Genomic DNA, 24,636 nt, shown 5'->3' with positions numbered 1-24,636 from the left:
CATATCGGAGCCCGATACCACCATATTCTTGAATCCTTAGTGTGTCCTCTGTGCGCTGAAATTGTAACTGGAATTCCAATAAAAGTCACACAGGTGCGCATATAGTTCATTAGATGCTATTAATAGCCACAGAAGGAATTTAAAAAAAAAAGCAGTTCATTTGAATCAGCAACACAATTCAGAAAAGTGTATGCAGCTGGACCAAAAACAATAATGTGCACTTTGGTGGGTTCATAACGCAACGCTTGTCTCTGCATAAACCTTGTGGTGGCCCTGAAAAGGGCCTTTTTTTAGCTTAGTTTCAACGTTCAGTGTGTGATGCAGGTGGGAGCCTCATTTCTGGAACCTAAAAATAAAAATTCACAATATATAACAACATCAAGCCATGACAGTATGTGAGCAATATATGGTAGGAAAAGTGTGCACAAACCTTGCCTGATGCTTCACGACTGCTTCTGTAAGGCTTGGCCTCTCACCATATGTTGATGACCGCGTTGGCAGAGCTGCCACAGCTCCAGACTCCCTTCTGTGCTCCTGAATGCGTGTCAGCACCTCAGCAATCAAGGCTGATGCATAACCTATCCAATAAGAAGATAGGAGTTGGCACGAAAACTATCTGATCAATGCACTGAAAATTGCCCTGCTCCCCATTGAACGGGATGTTTGATGAGACACTCACAGCTGAATAATTCAAAAATAGGTAATGGTGAAGCAAAGTGTTTATGGACAGAGGGATATTCCTTGCCCAATGATCTGACATTAATACTAGATTTGAATATTTGATCTCACTGTGGAACTCAATATTTGTAACATGTACAGTGGATTTCAGGAAGGTTCCTTTCCCATACTACTCCTATCTCACTTGTCTGAAAGTTGCGAAGGCACGGTTTCACCAACGTCAATTTACATTTCAACCAAGATCTCTGGTCCCTTAACTTGAATTTAACACATAACTGTTCATCACTAAAAAGAGTCATTGTCACTGAAACGTTCATCACATGACCATCTAGCATTTGTAAAGAAAGAATTGTGTGTTAACTTTACGTTTTAGCAACCCTTGATCTCGGTTCAAAGTTACCCAGCGTTGGTGTAACTGGGGAGTGTGGTAATTTGTTGGCAAATAAATAAAACTAAAACTCAACGACTGCAACATAGATTCATTCATGATGCATGCAACCAGCACATACCATATCTAGCACTCTCCTTCAGAGGTACAGCCACCCACGTCTTCTTAACCTTCAATGCCTTGAGACGGTACTGCTTCGCGCCTTCCCTCTCCAACTGGACACGGTCTGCATTCTCGTTGAAGTGGATGATCGCCAACTGTGTCCTACAAGTGGAGAACATTACATTCTTATTATACCCTTTGTCACCGTGCTGGACTTGGCTCCTAGCTCGTGGGTCCATACGCTTCATACCTAGCCACCATCCCCTCGTCAGAAAAAGCGTAGGACTTCGGCAGGAAGTGGATGAGGACACTGTGGAAGGCCTCCAATCCATATGTCTGCTCTTGTGAGGACAGGAATGGGATATCCTTCAGGAGTGCAGGTGACAACAGGATGTCCTGGACTCGCCTGTACGTCTCTGTGTCTACAATTGTGTGTTGTCAGGTACTTGAAATGTTCATCATGTACACTGAAAGGTTACAGCCCCTACGTTTCTGCAGTGATAATTTCAAATATACTGCGAACGACAAACTGATAATCTGCAGTTGTCTACAGGCAAAAAAGAAATAAAAAAAGGGGCATGTGCTGGATAACAGTGCTTTCAATAACAACTACCGATACATTAATATGAATACAGGAGAGCCACATATAAAAGTTTATCCTTATTGGCACGCAGTACTCACAATAATTACTTGATGCAAGAAAGGATCATTGTGTGTGCCTATGTTCACATTTCATTTCAGTAAATTTTAAACCAATTGGTCTCTCTTGTCCCCTTGCTGAAGGCAGAAGAAAGAATTTACTGCGTAAAGAATAAGAGATAAATAATACTCAAGATCTTACCACCACCGAGATCGTGGATCAGAGAATGGGAATGAGGCTGCAGTATAAGGTGTGCAACATATTTTTTTTTCTGTTTTCAATTGTGTTAATTTTGTTGTATGAGTTTGGAATTTGTGGTGTATTTCACCCATAAGTGTCAGTAAGGAAAACTTTTATTACTTCGCTACTCTGTATATAATGTTTTACAAACTGCAAAATGTCAGTGTTTACCTTCTCTGAGCCATTGTCGTGGTTCAGAAAGTGCGCCGTGGTAGCAAATCGGGTACAATGGGTTGTCGTGCTCATGGATGTCAACAATGTGGTTAACTGCTGACACCCACTTTGCAAGACATAGGTCCCCATCATCCCCGCTTGTACGCGGACACCAATAAGCATGTCTCGTCAAGCTATCAATCCAGAGCTGCACAACTTGGTGTTTCGTTGAGCGACTGAGAGCCAAGAGCTTTTTCTTGACTCCTGTTGGATGTTATCACGTGTGACATAAAACTCCCTCCAGAAAATTACACCACTCACCTTTGACAACATGCCACACATCAAATCTGTGCTTTATGTGTGGGCACAGTCGCCTTAGCATGGCTTTGATGCCAGAATGGCGGTCAGTGACCAAGGTGTCCACAGTCATGTCGTGTACCTCGAGAAAGGCGAGGCATTTCTGTAAACCATAGGCTTCCATTGCATTGCTGCTGCTGACCTCAGTAGACTGCATAGGAGGAAAGGTCAGGGTCAGACATTGTATGTGAGGCACTACAACGAATTGCCATACTATTAATCAGATACTTTTGTGAGTAATGCGGCAAGTAATTTATTAATTTTTCCAAGCAATTTGTGAGTAATTTCATTACGAGTGAATACTCTGTAATAGATAGTAATTAATCGTTTTGACTAAGCTTGATTTATAGACAGTCTTTCCTGTCGTCCATGCTATTGCACTACAATAAGTGATGGTCACTGAATGTAGCATTTCATATGTGCATTCTAAGTTTTGCCTGGGGGCACTTTAGTCTCGTCCTACTACAGCCTGCTGTATCCACACTTCACATTAGACAATTAGGCAAAAGCGAGTCACTTTTGAATTCCCAAATTAGAATGTAACATGACCAAGCTCTTCTATTGTAGGTGCTTTTTTATCCATGATAACTTTTGTCACAAAACTTTTCTGGTGTCCACAAAACAACTTGAGGTACCTTAACCAACTCGAAGTGCACGATACGGTTGGCTGAAGTCTCCAGAAGCGTGTAGGTGCCATACAATGCAGTGTGGCCGGGTGAGTCGCACCTGCCATCCCCGGCAAGGGTCAGGGGCAGTGGCCGAAGCTGGTCAAGGATCTCTGCTTGTCTCATGAGGTAGACCTAAAAACATTTTCGGATGAGTGCAAATTGAGGAACCCTGGGTACACATGTTAGATGACCCATGATTGTCAGAGAAATAGTGGTAAAGCCAAAACCGTACTAGACTGCCTGCCCTACAGCATTGCATTTGCAATTGATTGAAGCACCTCCAAAGGAGGTTCTTACTATACGATCATAGCACAATCACAGAAAAATAGTTGTTCTTTCTACTTTTTACTTTGACTATTTGCTGAGGGAACTCAAGGCACAGCCAATAATCTAAGCAGCAGGAAAAATCGGGGCCATACACTCAACGCAAACATATCACGTGCCCCTTTTATCCCACTCTGTGTGGCATGTCACAGCAAAGTCATACGTCACGTCACAGGACTCACATCATTCACAGCAGGAAAGAGGTGCTCCTTCTGCGTTCGAAAGTACTGAGACATTGTAAGTGTTGCCATCTTCATAAGCTCAAACATCCTAAATGCTTTTGAGATGTTCACAGCTGAGAAGAGGATTGCAGAGCAGACCAGGACGTTCCCCAGAGGTCGGCCCCCCAGCCAAGGTTGGCTGTGCCAAGACCGTTCCCTCCCACACTTGCAACGCATGACAGCTTTCAAGCATGTCCCCCTTGTTGTGGTGTTGATGTCAACATCATCGGTCCCACAATAGGGGCACTGGGTTAGCAGCTCTTTCAAACTGGATTCTGCCACCAGGAAAAATCGCTCATCTGGATTTGGTCTGGAAAACCAACCAAAATTTTTAATTCTTAGATTATTATGCTACCAGCGTCTTGAACAAGCTTTGAGAAATATTTCAAAATATTTCACTTACGTTTGATGCCCACGAGATTTCGAAAGCCCTCGTGGTTGCAACATCTTGTCTCCTTCACTGCAAGAAAAGAAAACAAATTCTCAAAGTTTCTATTTACCTCATGATCTCAAGCTTACTCTTCAGTGTCTGAGCTTTCTGCGGTTTCAGACAACTGGAATGTCACATCCTTTGGGTCAGGTGGGCTGTACGCACAAGTGAAACAGATTAATTTGCCTTCATCACAAGCGCTTTTCATCTCTGCTGAGACAATGCCACAGTGTCATTTTTATGTACACCAATCCAAACAAAGTTCCCAGAAATAACAACAAAGCTGAATACATGTTGAAAAAGAAAATACTGCCCATACCATGTGGACACACCCGTCGTGTCTAAATCCACAGGCACTGGAGTAGAGGTACGGCCACCAGGCGGTGACGTCGAAAGGCTAGCATGCTCCAGTGGGACAACACAAAGCTGTGCTGCGTCATCATGTGGCAGCAAAGCCTCTGCTAAAGAAACAGCTGCGCTTTTGTCTCCACTGCTTTCTGGACACTCTGCTGCAACTTGTGAGGATGTAAAGGAGAGTGCACCAGTGGGTGGGAAGGTTACAGCTGTCTGAGTTCCCCTGCTTGGCATGAGGATGCCTGTTTGAGTGGCTGCATACACACAAGTGAAAAACATACATGGTTAAAAAAGGATGATACGAACAGTGGCGTAGCCACGGGGGGGCTAGGGGGGGCTCGAGCCCCCCCTACCTGCCACGGACCGACCCACGGAAATCGTGCAAATCCGAGGAGAAAATAGTATATATATGGGGGGGGGGGTGACAGTGTGACGATCGCGAAAGTTCTTACAGTTCATGGCGTCTAAGCAGCACTCTTGAATGGTTTTCAAAGTATGACCTTTTCAAAATCCTTCCAATCTCGTGACACCACCTCATTGGACATGACAGCCATGTAATAGTATTGTATGTAATAGTATTGTAATAGCACATGTAATAGTATTGTGCACGTCCAAGTCAATTATTTTCGTTCTGTTTTTTTTAACCGCATTTTGCGGCGTGCACGAGTATGTGTATGTTGTCGCGCCCAGGATCAGCGGCGTGGGGGGGGGGGGGGAGAGTAGGGCGAGTCTTCGTATCGAGCTCCCCCTACCTTGGAGGCCTGGCTACGCCACTGGATACGAATGCACGTTGAGCTCATGTTTCTCACAAATTTCTTTGAAAGCTTACACAGCAGTTAATTTGGTTCAATGTCACTACTGCTCCTTTATAATAAGTGCAACAGTGTTTTGGCTTATAACTTCATATACTCATGACGGAATTCTCCACCTGACCAGTTAGGCAATATGACGGAAGCAACCAAAGTATTCATTACGTATAGTTACACTGCATAAGAAACACAAACATATTTGTGAAGCACAATACATTTTGAAGCATAATTACCAAGTGTTGCAGTGGGAACAGCTGTCTGTGTTTTCTTATTTGCCGTCTTTCCACCCTTCAAGCGTTGTTTCTGTGGCACCAAAGTGTACAAAAAGCCATATTGGCTGACAGTCTGGTATGGAACCAAAGGCTGAAGGGGCAGCTCATCCAGGACGAGAACTTAAAAAATTAAGCAAACACACAGTATATATATATTGTCAGTATATGTATTGTAGTATATATTGTATAGTATGAATATTGTCATCATGGGCACATTATTGATTACTGTATTTTCTTGAGACAAGCTGCATTGCTGTAGGCTCAGCTACACTTAGTGCTGGACAAAAGTTTCAGGTGTGGCACATTTTTTCATCGGACTGAGTGCAAAACGTGACTTGCTAGATGGGTGGTGGACTATTTGCATCCACCTTTCAAAATATGTGTACCCTATATTGTAAGATGCTAGAGTGTCACCCTCAGGCAAAACTCTGCAACCACCATGTCTGTTTTTACAGTTCTTTTTTGGTACATAATTTACAGTCTTATTGTTTGAGCTGTGATAGGTGAACTGGAAAGCATACCATCCTCTGATGATGTGGCTGTCATGTGCTGCAGAACTGAACTCCCACTTGCACCACTTGTAGAGGCTGATACTCCTGCATACGCTGCCGGTTTCACAACATGAACATTCAGTGTAAATCAGAATTCACATTTCATTAACCGTACAACACGGACTTCCCTAATGGAAGTTTCTTGTACTCACCACCTGAAGCAGATTCCATCAAGCCGCTTCTCTCCACCTGTGACAGAAATTGAGCACCTGATGTGGGACATGATGCATAAAACTGTAATGCCTAATTGTTATTCTGTTGGAAAGCTGCCTCCTTTGCTCTCACTAGCTCACAAAAATGACGTTGCTATAGTTCACAAAAATGCTGGGTTACATGAGCAAAGAAAGACACAGGAGAAACAGTGAATCTGAATAATGCAAGTTATAGAGGGATGTCGACAAAAAAAATACGTAGGGTGCTGGTCGGGGCTAGGAGTGTCTGGTACATCACTGCCGGTCGCGGTGTTTCATGTGTACTTTTTCTGGCGCGCATTTGCAGAAACAAATGTCTGAAATCGGCGGATAGAGCGTGAAAAAATGTACTTCCGTACGTACTTTTTGTTATATACGACGAACAGCACAACCGACATCTGGTAGGATATACTCTCCCCTTTATTGTACGTGATTACACTCCGAGTGTAGTGTGTTTACATTGAGTCACCTAGATCCCGATCGCCTACATGGAGGCACTTCGTGAGCTATTATATCACTACACCACACTTTTGTAGGGCTTCATTCGAAATGAATCGAAAACAAATGCTTACCTGCTCATCCGGCACGTCGGTGGTTTCCATTTGCTCATCGAACAATGTGGGCACAGCATCGGGCTTTAGTCTCTTTCGTTTGGCTGACAGTCCCATACGGAATTGCAATAAGTCTGATTCCACGTACGCCTCGTCGGCAAAATGCGACGAACAAACGTGCCGAACATGCAGTTCCTCTGCCACGACAGGAAGACTGCCGGCGATTGCTGCTTCCCACTTTCGTTTCGTGTCTCTGTCCTTGGCCCCGTGAAATGTCAATTCTGGGTTCGCACCAGACGATTTTTTACAGCCAGGAACATTACAACGTGTTCCCGAACTCGAAGACATGTTGCAATTTCACCACTGAGCGAAACTCACAGCACTTTCGAGGAAATTGGTTATTTCATACACAGAGACATGCACGACGCCATATGTACAAAGCAGACGATATCCCCGAGAGAAAATGGGGAGAGCGGCGCCGGCGGTGCGCCGACCTCGCATTGGTCCTGTTGAAGCCTTCGTCACAGTGACGTCATCCGATGTTTCGCTGATCGAAAAAACTCGTTTATTTATTACAGGAACATTTTCTAGCCAAGATAATTGATGAAATGAATTGTCGAATGATGCCAACCATTCTCGTAACCATTTCCTACCCATGTCTCCGGATGCGATAGTCCCTTTAAGAGCACAAATTCTCTTTCTGAACCATTCTCAACCTTCTTCCCCTTCTCTCCTCGAGGTTTTCGTCTCTCTCTTCTCGTCCCCCCTACCTCAGCCCCAGCTTCGTCTGTTTTTCTTCCGCGCGTGCTGTAGAGTAACGAACGTGTTGTCCCAAATGATGGAATGTTGTCCCAAAGCAGAGAAACAAAACGCGATGGTGGTTGATAAGGCAAGTTTATTTGTCCTCGCGAACTGTTTCGAAAACGTTACAGTACATATGTTTTCACGTCTTGCAACAGGCTTCACTGGAGCTTTAGGTGCTTCGACATCGAAGACCGATTCAAAAGCCAATCGTAGTTCGCACACCCAGTATGTACAGGTGTACAGTTTTCGAAAACAGCTGCGCCAGGTGTGTCGTTGCTGCTGATGCCTGCGGGAGTACTAAAAAATGAAATGAAAACAATTTATTGGTGATGCGTAACTCTGAACGAAAATCACTGTTATGAATAGGTAATCGATGTCGATTTTGTATTTGGACACCAAAGCACATGTGTGACAAACGTTCGTAGATCACAGTGAATGAACGGCTGCGACGTGCTTGAGGGGCAACTAGCATAACCACACATAATATGATTAGCTGCATATCCGAAACGCACAAGTTACGGCAACGCACAGCACTATGAAACGCTTCTCCACAGAGTGACTCGTAAACGTTGTACGTAATACACTTCACACGATAAACCTGCGTTACTTCTTTCGGCAACAAAAAAGTAACCAAACCTGTCTTACCGTTCACCTGCGGGACGTCGGAAGGAGTGCAGACTTCCTCACGAACGATTCCTGCGTCCTTTGGAGGTGCAGGGTCATTCTGTCCTGTTCGTCTTTCCGCTGTTGTGATGGTCAGCTGGATGTGCCATTCTGTTTTCACATTACCCAGACAGAACACTGTCTCCTGAGGACATCCGAAACAGATCCCAAAGTCCATCTCCGGAAATCTATATCCTTCGGATATCACTGGGAGCCTGATATATGGACGTCCCAGGATCTGTATCCACAGGATGTCCGGTCGCGGCTGTTTCAAGAATTGTCCGAGTTAGATCCCTCTCGGGATGTTACACGGGTCATTTATTGCAGAAGAGAGAGAAACGGGTGGCAATGTAGCACTGTGAAGTTTGACTTTCGATGTACCAGCTGAATGTCTCTAACCAAAACCAGTAGGAAACACAGACGTTGTCTTGATAGCGAGTTAATACACCAAGTAATTTCTCACTTCGTTGTTGTATTCGTGCGTAATCGAATTAGGCTTAGGCAGCTCACCCATCATTTTCACTCACAGGCGAGAAGATATCTGGAATATGGGGATGCTCGCGTGACAAGCAGTACATGGTATCTGTTCTCTCTTTGGAAGGAAATGCACTGCCTTTCGAAGTGAGCTTCTGGGACTGGGTGGTCCTGTCGGAGCTTTTGTATATATTTTTTCTGATTAAAACGCTGCATTCGTTCTCCGTCATGGCATGTACGAGAAAGAAAGAGGAGCAACAGAAATTAAAGGGTGGAGAGGCGGGGATTAAAAAAAATGGCAGGCAGAAAAATGCTGATTTCTACGAAAACTGAGGAAAAATCTCTATCTCCTCTACGGATGTTTGTATATGCACACATCGTGTGCATGTACATAAGTAGGTCCGTGCAATGTCCAGACATCTCCATGTAACATCCTGTGAGGACAAACGACGGATATATGTGGGAAGTCCGAACCGTGGCCACTCGGAGATGTGGGGGACGTCCGTCGGAAAAATGTCTGTCTCCCAGGGAGATCCGAATTTCCGTGAACGGATATCCACTGGAAAACCCCGGCAGGTTTTGTTCTGTTTGGGTAGCTGTTCGACGCAACCTAAATCTGAAGTATTCCTCTAAACTACCCGGTAGCGTCTGCGAGCACAACGGTTGTAGTCCGAGGGAACACGCCGTAGCTGGACACGTCTCCTCCGTCGTTTTTCTTTCTCCTCCGTTCGACCGACCATCCGGATCCTCGCTCCTGAATCAAATGACTCTCGCCCAATCAGCGCGAAGGAAGACTGACGCCAGCTCTAGGAGACCAATGAGCATCAAAATATTTACACATATATTACGCAGCGAATTAGGGATATTTAGCAGTGGAGTGCAGCTGTAGCTTGCACAATTTCGCCACGAAAACCACCGCCCCCCTTGGCCATGTGATCATCCGTAGCGAATCGCGAAGGCAGAGCGGGAAAATAGCGCCAAAAAAGCGCGTGCTGACTTGATAGAACTGTGCATGTGCGCTGCGTGCCCTATCCTATACCCTCTCACTCGGATTCATCCCTCCCTCCCTTTTTTGGAACGGTTAGGCCCCATATCCTCCAAATGCCCATTTCCACCGACGTCCCAAATCAACCACCAGCTCCGGTGGCGCAGCGGTAACGCGTGCGCTTGGAGATTGGGAGGTCTGCGGTTCGAATCCGCGGGCCGGCTGTGCCGTCTGGGGTTTTTCCTGGGTTTCCCTCAGATGTGTAATAGGCGTATGCCGGCACAGTTCCCCTGAAGTCGGCCCATGGACGCAGCTATCCTCCCCCCGAGCGGATTCCGCTCGGTCTTCCACTTCACCATTTCCTCTCCTCCTCTCCACCACCTTTCCCTTCCCGAGAAACATGCCGCCTAATCAGGCAGGCAGACCTCTCGGGTTCCTCCCAACGACACTCCTCCCCCTCCTCCTCCCCAAATCAACCAAAAGCTCATTTCATCCGAAAAAATGTTCGGAGGTTCTGGGCTTTCGGTTGACCTGGGCACGGTGGTGGCAGTCACCCATATCCCCCAAATGCTCTTTTCATCCGAGCGCCCAGAACCACCGAAAGCGGGATACTTGAAAGGACACGATTCCCCTGCTTGTCAGGGAGAGGAGGAACGGTGAGCGGTTCTTGGGTGTGCGGGAATCCAATCCTGCAACTGACTCAGAAGTGAAGTTTGCAGAGGAAAGGTATTATTGATGTCGATCTCGTTCAAGAAGTGATCTGATCAGAACAGAGAGATATTTTCCACATGAGTGACTGGGGTCCAGGCACTGTGCAGGTCATCATAGTGGAAAGCGAATAATAACAAAGCGCCCACTTCACAGGTCTCGAAAAAGGTTACAAAAAGGACCTCCTCCTTTACTTTTCTTTTATGCTTTCTGTTAATACAGTTCAGACGTTCAGAAAACACGCTATTAACCGGCTGAAACAACCCCTAGAAAAAGCTTGCAAACAGCATGAATGCATGAAACTAACATATCGTCTGAACTGTCAATCTCGACAGAAGGCGCTTGGGGTTTGTGTGCTTTCCACCGTCCCGCTATATGTTCCAGCCACAGAACATACCACTCCCACCATGCTCTTTTCCCGTGACTCATGACGCGGACCTCCATGACCTTCCGAAGATAGTGCTTCTCCCGTCAGGAACGTGCATACCAATAAAATTCATTTTCGGAATATCTCTCCGTTCAGATCACTTTTTGAACGCGATCTCATTTGTACACAACGTGTGACGTGTCGTCTCTATCCAGTCAAGCTTCTTTAATACAGATTTCGTGCCTCAGCTCTCATTTTTATATCAGTCATCTAAGTTACATCTCTAAGAGGAATTATTAGTAAGTAGGGAAACAAAGGAAAGGATCTCATTTGTACACACCGAGTGTCGTGTCATTTCTATCCAACCACGCTCAAGCTTCTTTAATATAGATTTCGTGCATCAGCTTTCATATTAATCACATATGTTACATCTCTAAGGAGAATTATTTGTAACCAGGGGAACAAAGGGAGCTGTGCAAGTCAACGGACCGCATACACCATGCCACAGAACATTTCGAGGACCGGATGAGCAGCAGCCAGGCACCCACGTGACACTCTCTGGTGAGTTGCAGGAAGTACATCTCGAAGCAGAGTTAACTGGAACGCCACTTCGACCACCGAATCGGGAAGAGAATCACCCTAGCGGCGCTTAGGAGAAATAAAGGGAAATAATGTTTCCACTGTCCTAATTATGGCGGATTCGGGTGGTCATAGTGGTGGTGAAAAAAGTTGCCACCAAATGACCACCCGAATTCGCCATTGTGCTGCGAGGGTATCCGCCTTTGCATGAGTTGTTGACTCCGCATTACTTTCCACGGTGGTTATCATCGCGACGTTTGTTTGGGTTTGAGACGATTATGTAAAGGTGTATGCTGGCCGATACCACGCGGATGCGATGCTGTTATCTCATTGATACACGCAAAGCTGGACAGCAACTCCAATAAATTTTCTACTAGACTCCGTGCATCCTCATTTGTTTTATCACAAATGTGAAAATGCCCCACTGAGCGGACGCGACCACCTTCGCGTGTATCAATGAGATAAAGGCATCATATCTGTGCGATATCAGCCGGCATACACCTTCACATAATCGCCGCAAACACAAACAAACATCGCGATGATAACCACAGCTAAGGGCAATGCCGACCATGGCAAGGCGTACACCCCCACAGCAACAGTGGGACAGTCGAAACATGATGTGCCTTTATTTCTCGTAAGACCCGCTAGGGTTGCTCTCTCCCCGAGTTTAGCTCCGCCAGTCGAAGTGGCGTTCCAGTTAACTCTGCTTCGAGCTGTACATCGGATTCCCGCATACTTGGGAATCGCTCACCCTTCCTCCTCTCCCTGTTAAACGGTGGAAGCATGTCCTTTGAAGTATCCCGCTTTCGGTGGTTCTGGGCGCTTGGATGAAAAGAGCATTTGGGGGATATGGGTCACTCTCACCCGCGTTTCCAGATCAACCGAAAACCCAGAACCTCCGAATATTTTTTCGGAGAAAATGAGCTTTTGGTTGATTTGGGACGTCGGTGGAAATGGGCATTTGGAGGATATGATCTGCTGCGCTCCGCCAGGCCGTCTGCTAATATTATCGGGAAGCAGAAACTGCAAATCCAGAAGACGAAAGAATGCACAAATTTATTGACACGTTAAACATATAAACAACAACATTTAAATGAAAATAAATCTGCACGATCATTACAGAATACTGCAGAATAAATAAACAAAGAATAAATATTGCAGAATAACAGAAAGCGTAATGATCATATTATTCCATCTTTAAGGGAACATATTCGGTTTGGAGAAAGTATGCACATAATAGCACGCCATCCTGCTAAACCATGCAGACGAACACTATGAACAGGAAGGCTATGCTAAACGATGCAGGCACACATAGCACGTAATGAGGCGCAGGAGCCATTCGCTTCATCCTAGCACAACTGTAGAATTCTCAGGTGACAGGGGCTACATGCTTGGGGACTGCAAGGCCACGAACAGCTGTCGGTGTGTCAATGAAAAAAAAAAAAACTGTTAACGATATGGTAAAGCAGAGCATAAGCAACGGTAATTGGCTGAATACGCTATGTAAGACATGCTGTCGTTATGCACGGACGTGTCGACTAATGACAAAATTCGTGGAGCCAGGCGTACGCGATACATGCTGTTTTCCTTTTTATGCACACCAGTGTATTACACATCAGACACATTGACATAGCAGAACAAAACGCAACTAGTAACGCGATACAGAAGAGCACATCAACCAGGTCATGACTGATAACTGGCGATGTAATACGGGACAAGGCGTACTTCAGTTACGCACACTGTTAGGCGGCAGCATTAAGCGTCTGATCACTTATATGCATCATACGTTTGTCTGCTTACCTTTCATTCCGGCGTTCGTCTATGGCTCAAAAATCTTCGAAATCCACGAAACGAAATCACCGCCTGCCCACATTTGCGCCAGCTGCACAACGGTCAGACGGGTCGGCGCTCGGCGCCTCGGAGGAAACGAACGCGAGCGAATCCACCGGTTAAATGAGCCTCAGCCAATCATGATCGAGAAAGGTCACGTTGGGGACCGGAGCCAACGAAATGCATAGAGCCAGAATTTGGCGGGCAATGCCAGCGGCGACACTATTTTCGCGACGGCGAAACCCGCTTACTGTGCCTCCCTGTATTTAGAGCAGCTGCGACAGTAGCGACAATGTTTTCGGAGCGGTGCGTTTCGCTTCAGAGCCGGAGGCTGGGTGCGCCACGTGGCCGTCGGCAGCTTCAGGAATTTCCTCCGAGGAGTGAGGTCATCATCCGTGGGTCGTTGTGCGGGTTATCGGGAAATTTCAGAGCAGGGTGGATGCTGCTTAGAAAGGGAACTGAAAGGCAAGAAATGCGAAGCGGGGTATCGATGTCTAGGTAACAAGGCTTCTTATTGTGGATAGTACCCAAGGATCTTCGTTGATTGTTGATCTTAACTTGTAAATATGGTAAGACTCGTGTTGTTCCCTGCCTCTATCTTAACTAAAATTTGACTGAAGAATGAAAAGGGCGACGTCATTTATTGAATGACCAGGCTGTTTGAAATGACGAGAAACAGGAAGATTTGGCTTTTTGTTAACGTCCGACCTGTGGTTGTTGAATCTGATCCGAAAATATGTTTTGGTTTGACCTATGTATTGTGCTTGACACGCATTGCACTGAATGGCATAAATGACGTTGGATGAATTGGAGTCAAAGTCACCATGAATTTTGACGAAAAAACTAGAATTTGTGCTCGTAAGCCCGTGGGCACTTTGCATTAGTTTACATATTCGGCATCTGCACGGATGGCAACTTGTTGTCGGACTTGCTGATCGGTTGACCTTGGAGCTGACTAGATTATCATGGAGGTGTTGCGTGCGCCGACTGTCCTTGAGTTTGCTGACCAAGAGCGAGGGATGTTCCGCCTCCTAAATGCGCGTCAATAGAAGGACGCGGAAGGCGGAGCGCTGCAGCCTCTGCTCTTGCCTAACAGATGGCGCACCGCTAGCGCTCGGCTCGGGATATGTGACCCAGCACTCGTCTGCTTCTTCCGGTAGCGCTACACTCTAAAAACAGAACTTCACCGCATAGCACGCTACGCGCCAACCATCGCCACGAATGATAGGGTTATCGCTCCTGATACGAGGAGAGAGGAGGGCGTACGCCTTTTTGTGGCAATTTGGATATATGATAATTGCCACAAAAAGGCGTACGCCCTCCTCTCTCCTCGAATCAGGAGCGATAACCCTATCAATCTTGGGAATGGTTGGCGCACAGCGTGCTATGCGGTGAAGTTCTGTTTTTAGAGTGTACGACCTTGAGGCTCACCCGCAGCTTTTGCTCTCGCCTAAGAGATGGCACAACATTGGCGCTCGGTAGGGCCCGTGTGGTCGCAGAAGCCTTGAGCCTTGACCTTGAGACTGACCAGTAACCTAAATTCCGATGACGCGGCGACAGTGAACCACAACTGCGTAGTTTTGACGGTTATCCTTTAGGGATGTGTTATTACCAATTTTTTGGTACCAACTTATTATACTTTAACTTACTAACGTTTTATTACCAACTTCGACGTTTCGCTCCACTCTTATGCGTGAACGTTGCCTTAGCTCATCAAAAAAGGAAAGATGTTGCTGCTCGTTCTACTCTCCCCACTGAAATACATGATTCAAAATAATTGTACTACGTGTGTCTGTTTTCGTTTTCGTAAGCAGTTACAGAAGTGTGTGCCTTTTTTCGCTATTTGTTTGCAGTAAGTGCTGACACTGCGTGTGCACGAGCTTTATAAATAAAGTTAGGTGCTTCGCTCCATTCTTATGCGTGAACACTGCCTCAGCGCATTGCTAAAAGTACGCACAAAAATTTCATTTGGCAAAATCCTCCGCAACCCGGGACCATGTTCTCGTATGCCACGCTAACATGAGACATTTTCTTCACTGCATTTTTCCAACCTACCTGCCGGAAATGTGGAGACGGTAGCTGGACCTTGGCGAATTGGTTCTTAATCTTGTCACGTTTTCTGTGTGATTCGTTTCATCAGCTATCCACAAAGCCGCTCCTGTATTTTGGAGAGCACGGAACCACGCAACCAGAGACCATTTTTTCCGGAACCCTGTGCAGAGTAGCCTGCAGCACTGACTGTTGTCTGAGTTAAAGGGCTCAATCCTGTTTTCTTCCTACAGTACTTAAAGTAATGAATTCAAGCAAAAATACTTAATCAAGTACCATTTAGCTATTTGAGTTGTTGTTTTGAGGGCTGAGTGACCAATGAGAACCTCTCTTTCCACTGCGTATGTCGTAAGCAAGAGAAACTCCGGGCGCGGGACTATTTTTCCGGAGCCCGCCGCTGCTGTATGATTTTTTTTTCTGACTCACGTGGACTTTGTCTCATCCCGTGTTTGCGTAAATCATAGCAGTCGTATTGGTTTGTTTCTCGTCGCTTCACTCGCTTCACTCGTTATCTCCAAAGGGCAAGAGCAGCATTTTTATTACAACCGGCAGACAACGTTGCTTGAACGTACATTGTTAGAAACTCACTCACAAATGAAAGTGTTTTCTTTCACTTTTTTTATTTCGTTTTCACTGTCAACTGCTTATTTAGGGATATTTGGCCGTGAGACGTTGATCGAAGTGCTTTTTACTGCGCCTTCTCAGAAGGTAAATATATGCGATTATACGAACATTTCTGAAATCGAACTTTGTACAGAATTCGTATCTTCTAATTCGTGTTAAAAATATATGAAATAACGACAAATGTGTCCTATACGAAGCTCAAGATGGAGAGCTCCAGAGACCCTTGCGGGCGCTTTCATATGAGTCGGCTTTGGGAGCCCCCTGAGCTGTTTCCTCTCAGTCAAGAAACCAAAATATTTTCAGGCTAAGACAGGGGTATGGACTTTGCGACAGGTCATTACCACAAAGCTGTCGCGCGTAGTTCCTTTTCCGGAAAATCCGAAAGTGTGCACAAAACACACACACACATAGAAAACAACACAAAGTTTAATACAGCGCGTAGCTCAGTAACTTTTCGCCCCAGAACAGTGACATCGCTATCACTCGGTAGTACGAAAAAAGGCCTTTCGTGTGGAATAAATCAACCCAATATTTGAGATGGGCCCTGTTTGTTTCGAAGCATTAGATCGTGCAGGGTAAACACAATTTCGACATATGTATGACAACAATAATCTGATAAATACGACTTAATTTACGCAAAAAAGGGATGAAAGATTCAGTCCGTTTGAGTCAGAAGCAGACGAAAGAAAAAAAAAATCATACAGAAGCGGCGGGCTACGGAAAAAATGGTTCCGCGTCCGGAGTTTCTCTTGCTTTCGACATAAGCAGTGGAAAGGGAGGCTCTCATTGATGGCACTCAGAGACTGAGATTGGCACTGATGGCACTGAGATTGAGGCACTCAGCCCTCAAAACAACAACTAAAATAGCTACATGGTACTTGATTAAGTATTTTTGCTTGAATTCATTACTTCAGTACTGTAGAAAACCAAAAAAAAAAAAAATTGAGCCCTTTGACACAGACAACACACAGTGGTGCAGGCTGCACTGCACAAGGTTCCCGAAAAAATGGTCCCTAGTTGCATAGGCTGAAATAATGGTCCAGCGTGGTTCCGTGCTCCCAAAAATACAGGAGCGGCGGTGTGGATACCTGTTGAAACGGATCACACAGACAACGTGACAAGATTAAGAAGCAATTATCCAAGGTCCTGCTACTTTCTGCATATTTCCGGCAAATAGGTAGGAAAAATGCAGTGAACAAAATGTCTCACGTTAGCATGGGCGTAGGAAAAAATGGTGTCGGGTTGCGGAGCATTTTGCCAAATGAAATTTGTATGCGTACTTTTAACGGTGCGCTGAGGCAGTGTTCACGCATAAGGGTGGAGCGAAACGTCGAACTACCTTCAGAGCTCGCGCACACGCAGTTTCAGCACTTAATGCAAATAAATAGCGAAAAAAAGGGACACACTTCCCTAACTACTTACAAAAAGGGAAACACACACACACACACACACACAGAGTACAATTATTTTAAATGATTTATTTCAGTGCAAGGAGTACAACAAGCAGCAACATTTCTTTCTGGGTCACATATCCCGAGCCGAGCGCTAGCGGTGCGCCATCTGTTAGGCAAGAGCAGAGTCTGCAGCGCTCCGCCTTCCGCGTCTTCCTATAGGTTACCGGTCAGTCTCAAGGTCAAGGCTCAAGGCTATGGCGACCACACGTTGTCGCGACCACACGTGATACCGAGCGCCAATGCTGCGCCATCTCTTACGCGAGAGCAGAGGCTGCGGGTCAGCCTCAAGGCAATTAGAGGCCGTAGCGCTACCGGAAGAAACAGACGTTGCTGGGTCACATATCCCGAGCCGAGCGCTCGCGGTGCGCCATCTGTTAGGCAAGAGTCTGCAGCGCCCCGCCTTCCGCGTCTTTCTAGGGTCATTCCAGCTCAAACGTCCCGATGATGGCGCTCGACCATGTCCGATTTCCATGAAAAAAATGTGTTGTCGTCGTTCACGTGAACATAATCCGTGCGAAGTATTTCGCCCGGGGTCCGCATAGAACCGTCGCCAGGGGGCTTCGAACCCCCGCGCTGGGCATAAAACCATGGTGCGTCTAAGAGGGCGCTGAGCAAAAACGGTTTTACCCATCCAGAAAATTTTAACGGGACTTTGTTTCGAAATGGTCACACTAGTTCTGTTCACGATCTCAGGCGCGCCGGGCCCATAATTCGCGAGCCGACCTATCACAAAGAACGTGCAAAATCCGCCATGTTGAGCAATTTTGCCTGAAAACACCGTACATAGAAATCTCAATGTTATATTTTTTCCTTGTTGGGGCCCATCAATATGACTAACGGAAAAAGTTTGACGGCCAGACTCTGGACCGTTTGGCTACAAAAAGGTGCGAAATTGGGAAATTTGACGGAAAATTGCAAACTTTGACAAGAAATAGCGCTAAAAGTGAATGTGGGACAGCGCTGAAATTTGCACAGAAATGTAGTATAGTGTTCCGGTAATCACTACAAAAAATATCTTCAGGGTGTTTTTTGTTTAAAGCGCGCGACGAATTTTTCAATTCACCCTGTAGCAACAAGCCTGACGTGCAGGGCGGGGCCAATACCACGGAGGGATTGTACTGTTAACTTATTCTTTTGCTTGTTTGTCGCTTATACGATCAGTGATGGATCCGACGCTGTCAGGGCCCACCATGGCTAGAAAACCAGTGTTGAATTGCATATGCAGGTCGCCATATATCGCGTACACGGCACAACGTTTCTTACTTCGATGCTCATCAGACGGGTCATTCCAGCTCAAACCCCCCAGTCGCGTGGCTCGACCATCACCGATCTGAGAGAAAAAAAGTATGTTGCTCCTATATATGGACATATGCAGTACACGAAATATTTTTGCCCAACGCCAATTAGGGAGTTGTCGGGAATGCCTCAAAGTTACGCACGAGGTCAAAAACTAAGGTGCGCTTTAGCGCCTCTGGAGCGGATGTGGATTCAACTGAGAGATAAACTAAAATTGGACGCTCTTGAAGAAGCCTAGCGCTCTCCGTGGGCGCGTCTACTTGTCCTACGAGTGAAGCATTAAAAGGTTATGGGTTTGTGAAATAACCGCAAAATACTATATATTTGACTTCTTTTTTTCGGACCAACAACGCAATTACAACAAGTAAAAATATTTTCCGGATGTTAGACTGTACCTATATATTATGTGAAGAAACATTCAGATTGGACCGCCGAATGGCTGATTTTTTTTTTAAATCTCGAAGTTGAGATTTTCAGCTAAACTGGCCAAATTTGAGGTGCGAAAACGCGCAATGTGGAGGCGTTACAGCGTAGAAGTTAGCGCCCATGGATCGAGTGTCGTGTCGTCTATGAGCCCAGAAAATATCTCCAGGGCGTTTGTTGTTTGACGGGCATAGTGAATTTTTAAAGTTTCTACGGTACGACAAACATGAAGCGGCGGGAAGCACACATTGCGCGGTGGACGGTGCGCACGCAGCAAGTGGCATCTTGCAGTCCTTTCTCTTACATATGTCTTCTTGCACTTCTTGTCAATGGCACCAGCCTGGCCGAGCGTTAACTCTCTACGGGTCAGCTGACCCGTGCCTTGGTATTGCATGCCGTTGCGCAATGGGCGGTGCGACGAAAATATCTTGATGGCTCCCGGGATAATCCGTTTAAGATTGTTTTGTCTTGCGTCTTGCTATATCAGGTGCACGTCTGAGGCTTTCACGAAAATGTTCTGTTTGCAAATTGTTGTGTTTCGAACAAGCAATGAGATCCGAGACGCCGCGAACTTTCGTTGACACGTTTTCAAGACCTCCTAGGAGCCACAGCCTCTCACTGGAGTTGCCATTGAACGATTTGAGCAAGTGCTTTCCCGCTCAATGCTTTGTTTTGCCCTTGTGGTGCTTATGACGGACCTATCCAGCGGCAAGGACCCACTGGCGACAGGTGTAGTGGCTCTCTGCACTTGCACATTTGAACCCGAAAATTGTTCTGCAACTCCCGGCACGTTAGTTGACTTTTCCGCGCTTCAATATGAGGAGCACTTCCTCATATCATCAAGGTCTCGCCGAGACCCAAACGGTATTACCGGAATTTGTGGATACCACAAGAATTTATACTTGCGCAAGTACCCTCTCAGTCTGGCATCCAGGAACTGTGCTAATCCTTTTTCCGTCCACGACAAGAAAGTCAAAGGCATGAAGATGATTTTTCTGACTCTGTCTCGGAGGCTACCATCACTGGGACTCGTACCTGGCGATCGTATTTGCCCAACCTGCTACAAAGAGTGCCTCAGTGCTAAAGAAGAGGCTACAGCTCCGAGATCCGGAACCGATGCTTCCTCTACACCAAAAAGTAACCACGACGACGAGCCACTGTGATGCTAAATGCCTCACTTTAGGCTTTGGGAGAAACGCAAGTAAGAAAGAAAAGGTCCATGGACCGGCAAGAACAGTATGCAAAGAGAAAGCTGATCAGGATGCAAACGCGTGCACAGTCTATAATAGCCAGGGACCCAGGGCTTGAAGCGAATGTTTCAACCGAAGCAAAAGAGAAAACCGACATGGCTAATGATGATTAGAAGCTCCTCGAAGAACTGAATACGAAGTTGAAGAATCTGTTGCGAAGAGGACGGCACTGTTAACTTTGGCCCCTGCCTCGTGGTCAAAGCAGCGTGTCATGGAGTTTTTTGCTGCCCTGACAGAATGGTCAGGAAAGCGAAGGGCTAAGGGCCTCAAAAGGCGTTCTCGAAAAGCCTTTACCTCGCAGAGGAAAACCTCTTGCAGCAGAAGTGAAGTTAGACGTACAGAAGTTTTATGAAGATGATGCATTCACCTATTGTCTTCGGGAGAAAAAGGACGTGCTTAAAGGTAATCAAAAGAGAATTCTTCTGGTGAATCTACGAGAGGCGTATCAGATATGGAAGAATAGAAACCCCAACTCTAAAATAGGATTCTCGTCATTCGCCAACCTTCGACCACCTTGGTCCCTCCTTGCAGGGGCGCCGCGTACGCATTCTGTGTGTGTCTGCATGTACCATCAAAACGTGAAGGTAATGCTGTAAGCCGTAGGATACAGGAGCAGCTACACTGAACTAATGAAACTAATGGTGTGTGACATAGGTAATCAGGACTGCATGCTTTCAGGATGTGCCAATTGCCCCGGTGCAAGCCGCGTTAGAGATTACCTAGAGAAAGAACAGCTACTCATCTCCGAGTTTTGGGACACTGTGACATTTCGACAGTGGGTGACCGGACACCACATCTGTCTCCAGACGAGTGTACTGCAAAGTGAAGAGTTCACAGAACAACTAATTTTCAAGCTAGATAACTTGAGATCCCATCACACCATCAGCAAGGAGCAAGCAGGCTACTTAGCGACATTAAAGTCCGAGCTACCATCCAGCGAGGCAGTCGTCTCACTAGACTTTGCAGAAAACTACAGCTTTCTTGTTCAAGACGCGCCACAGGCCTTTCATTGGGAAAATACTCAGGCTACAGTCCACCCGATAGTTGTATACTGTCGCTCCGCCGATGACGACGCCCTTCAGCACAAGTCATTCGTTATAATATCGGACTGCATGACTCAGGACACTGCAGCTGTGCACGTCTACATCAGGGTTTTCATAGAAAACTTCATAACCGTCGTGGACGGAATACAAAAAATGCACTATTTCAGTGATGGTGCGGCCTCCCACTATAAAAAAACAAAAAAAAATAACTTGTGAACCTGTGCCTGCACCAGGAGGACTTTGGCATCAGTGCTGTTTGGAACTTTTTTGCAACGTTTCACGGCAAAGGACCATGTGACGCTGTTGGCGGCACAGTCAAGAGGTTCGCAGCAAGGGCGAGCCTACAAAGACCCCTTAGTAGTATAGGACTTGTGTTAAACTACGACAATGTTAAACTACGACATGGACCTCTGGGTCCTGCCCTGAGCCCTGCACGTGTTTTTCCCTGCGCGGCGCGTGTGTGGAGGGTTGTCCGCGCGCTTATCGGCGGGGGGAGGGCTGCGTTTGCGCTTACCCTCTCATTTTTCAGCCTGGGCCGACTTCTTTCGACATTTTTTCGCCTTGGCCGACCTTTTTCGCGTATTTTTTTCCCGCGACCGGCGGGCGGCGCTCGGGTGGAGACTCTTACCGGTGGGCGGCGCGTGGCGGGAGGGCTGCGTGCGCGTTTACCCTCTCACATTTTTCAACCTGGGCCGACTTCTTTCGTCATTTTTCAGCCTGAGCCGACTTGAATCGCCATTTTTTTCCAGCTACAACAGGTGTGCAGTAGACTGTTTACATGCAAAGGATAGCCATGCACAAAAGTACAAGTGAAAATATATTTATTAAAGTCATTAGGGTCGGGAATTATGTTATGACTCTGTGTGAAGGAGAAAAACTTAGCCAAAAAATCTCTGATGCAGAAGAAACACAATACACGTAACAATACTTATTACAGGTACGATACAATAGCATTGAAGGGGTATCACAATTTTTTATTAGTGATAATCACGCAAGTTTTCAATTTAGCAGAAGGAGTAGCACATTTTAATCAAAGAGGATATTTTTAATCAATATAATTACAATCAAAATTAGAAGGTTTATTATAAAAAGTCTAACATTATTATACGTGAGCACCATAGTGGAGTTTTAATTACAAAGTTCTAATAGATGTACACAAAAAGTACAAGTGAATATATATTTATTAAAGGCAATAGTCCTGGGAATTGTAATGCCAATTGTGATGCCAATCAGGTGAAGGAGAAAAACCAAGCCGAAATCCTTCACGACCTGAAACAGAAGAAGCAAAATGCAAGACAGTACATGTAAAGAATATACATATTTTATTCACTATACCTAGCCATCTGATTCTGAAAGAAAACATAAAATCAGCATTCATCACATTGCTTACGTAGTTTAATATTCCAACATGACACAAATTTAATTAATCAGTTTCTGATGAAGTGAATAGCGCAGACATAAGGAAATAATTAGAATCAACACGATTAACACATAGCATTATTACAGAACCAATCCTCCAACATGTAGGGAAATAATAGCTACACAATACCATATCAAAACGAGAAACAGTCACCACATATAATCAAAGATATTCTTAATCGATACGATTACAATCAAAATTACAAGTTTTATTATAAAAATTCTGAGACGTGAGAACCTGATAGATGTAAGTAATATCGAGCACAATAGCTAAGTTTAATATTCCAACAAGACACAAATAATCGGTTTCTTATGAAGTGAATAGCGCAGTCATAAGGAAATAATTCGAAACAACACGATCAACACATAGCATTAATATAGAATCAATCCTCCAACATGTAGGGAAATAATAGCTACACAATACCACATCAAAACGAGAAACAGACACCACATTTAATCAAAGAAGATATTCTTAATCAATATGATTAGAAACAAAATTACAAGTTCTATTATAAAAAGTCTAATCTTCCTATACGCGAGAACCATCAGTTCAACAGAGGGAATTTCCGATAGTTGGATGTAATTAACTGTGAACAGCAGAGACCCTGGAAGACCATGGGACACGAACGACACGAACACAAGAGGAAATCAAATCTATACCGCTACAAAGAAGTTATTCTTAATCAAAACAACAGAGGAGAATAATCTATCACTTTAACTATCATAAAATCATCATCGTGACATAATCTAATCGAACACTATACAATTTTCATTCTAAGAGACACTACAAACATTACTTTGTTTTATCAACACAAAAAATAGATATGTTAAAAATGAACTTTACCGCTTAGCACGCTGCTAGCCAACAAGCAGCTCTGATGATATCTGCTATGATTTACTGAAGACGGGTGCCGATAGATGTATGGAAGACCAGGGAACACGAACGACACGAACACAAGAAGAAATAAAATCTATACCACTACAAGGAAGATATTCTTAATCAATATGATTACAATCAAATTACAAGTTGTATTATAAAAAGTCTAATATTCCTATACGTGCGAACCATCATTGCAATAGTGTGAATATCTGTCATAACATTTTGCACGCAATAGGGAATCTAAGTTTCATATTCCAATATTACACAACTTTTAATTACCAAATTTGAACAGCATAGACGTCAGGAAATAACGAGAAACAACACAATCAACAGCTACAATTAATAGAGAGCCAAACCTGCGCACCATCCAACACATAGAGAAATAATAGCTAATCAATCTATCAAAAAGCGAAATATTACAATATAGCACAGATTTAACGCTGAAGAACAGAGGAACACTCTAAGCGGCGACACGTAAACAACAACAGAGGAAAATAATCTATAATTGAACCATCATAAAATCGAACAATATACAATTTTCATTCTAACAAACACTACGAACCTTGATGGAGGTATCCAAGACATAGAAAATATGCGCTGTTTTCATCTCGGTTTTCACTCTTTTCCTCACAGCCTGGGGACTGTATGCTTTATCCCATGCTTTATCACTCAAAGGGTTTGGGGCTATATTCCTTCGTCCAGCAAACAGAATGCTCTAGAGGTCAGATAAGATAGTTCAAAGGCGATATATTTTATTGTGCAGTGCAAATAGATGCCGATATTACTCGTTGGGATCACTATCTTTTCGCATCCTTTCCTTGAAACGGAAATCTTTCGTCAAAGTGGTTGACAAGTCGAC

General features: G+C 45.1%; 1 protein-coding gene across 1 annotated transcript; it reads right to left on the bottom strand.

Moving 5' to 3' along the window:
- Positions 1 to 165: 165 nt before the first annotated feature.
- Positions 166 to 8,574, bottom strand: LOC135378487 (uncharacterized). The gene is made up of 16 exons (XM_064611540.1): positions 8,379 to 8,574; positions 6,951 to 7,210; positions 6,340 to 6,376; positions 6,158 to 6,241; positions 5,598 to 5,756; positions 4,521 to 4,809; positions 4,291 to 4,356; positions 4,175 to 4,231; positions 3,733 to 4,081; positions 3,194 to 3,358; positions 2,523 to 2,709; positions 2,220 to 2,465; positions 1,419 to 1,590; positions 1,188 to 1,330; positions 431 to 578; positions 166 to 346 (listed from the first exon to the last, which is right to left on the bottom strand). The coding sequence occupies exons 1-16, from the start codon at positions 8,572 to 8,574 to the stop codon at positions 334 to 336; spliced, it is 2,571 nt and encodes an 856-aa protein (XP_064467610.1). The 3' UTR covers positions 166 to 333.
- Between the last annotated feature and the right edge of the window lie 16,062 nt (positions 8,575 to 24,636).

The sequence above is a fragment of the Ornithodoros turicata genome, chromosome 1 (assembly GCF_037126465.1).
Source record: "Ornithodoros turicata isolate Travis chromosome 1, ASM3712646v1, whole genome shotgun sequence".
In the NCBI taxonomy this organism is placed as follows: domain Eukaryota; kingdom Metazoa; phylum Arthropoda; class Arachnida; order Ixodida; family Argasidae; genus Ornithodoros; species Ornithodoros turicata.
Note: the sequence above shows the minus strand (reverse complement) of the source record. Positions and strands in the feature narration are given on the sequence as shown.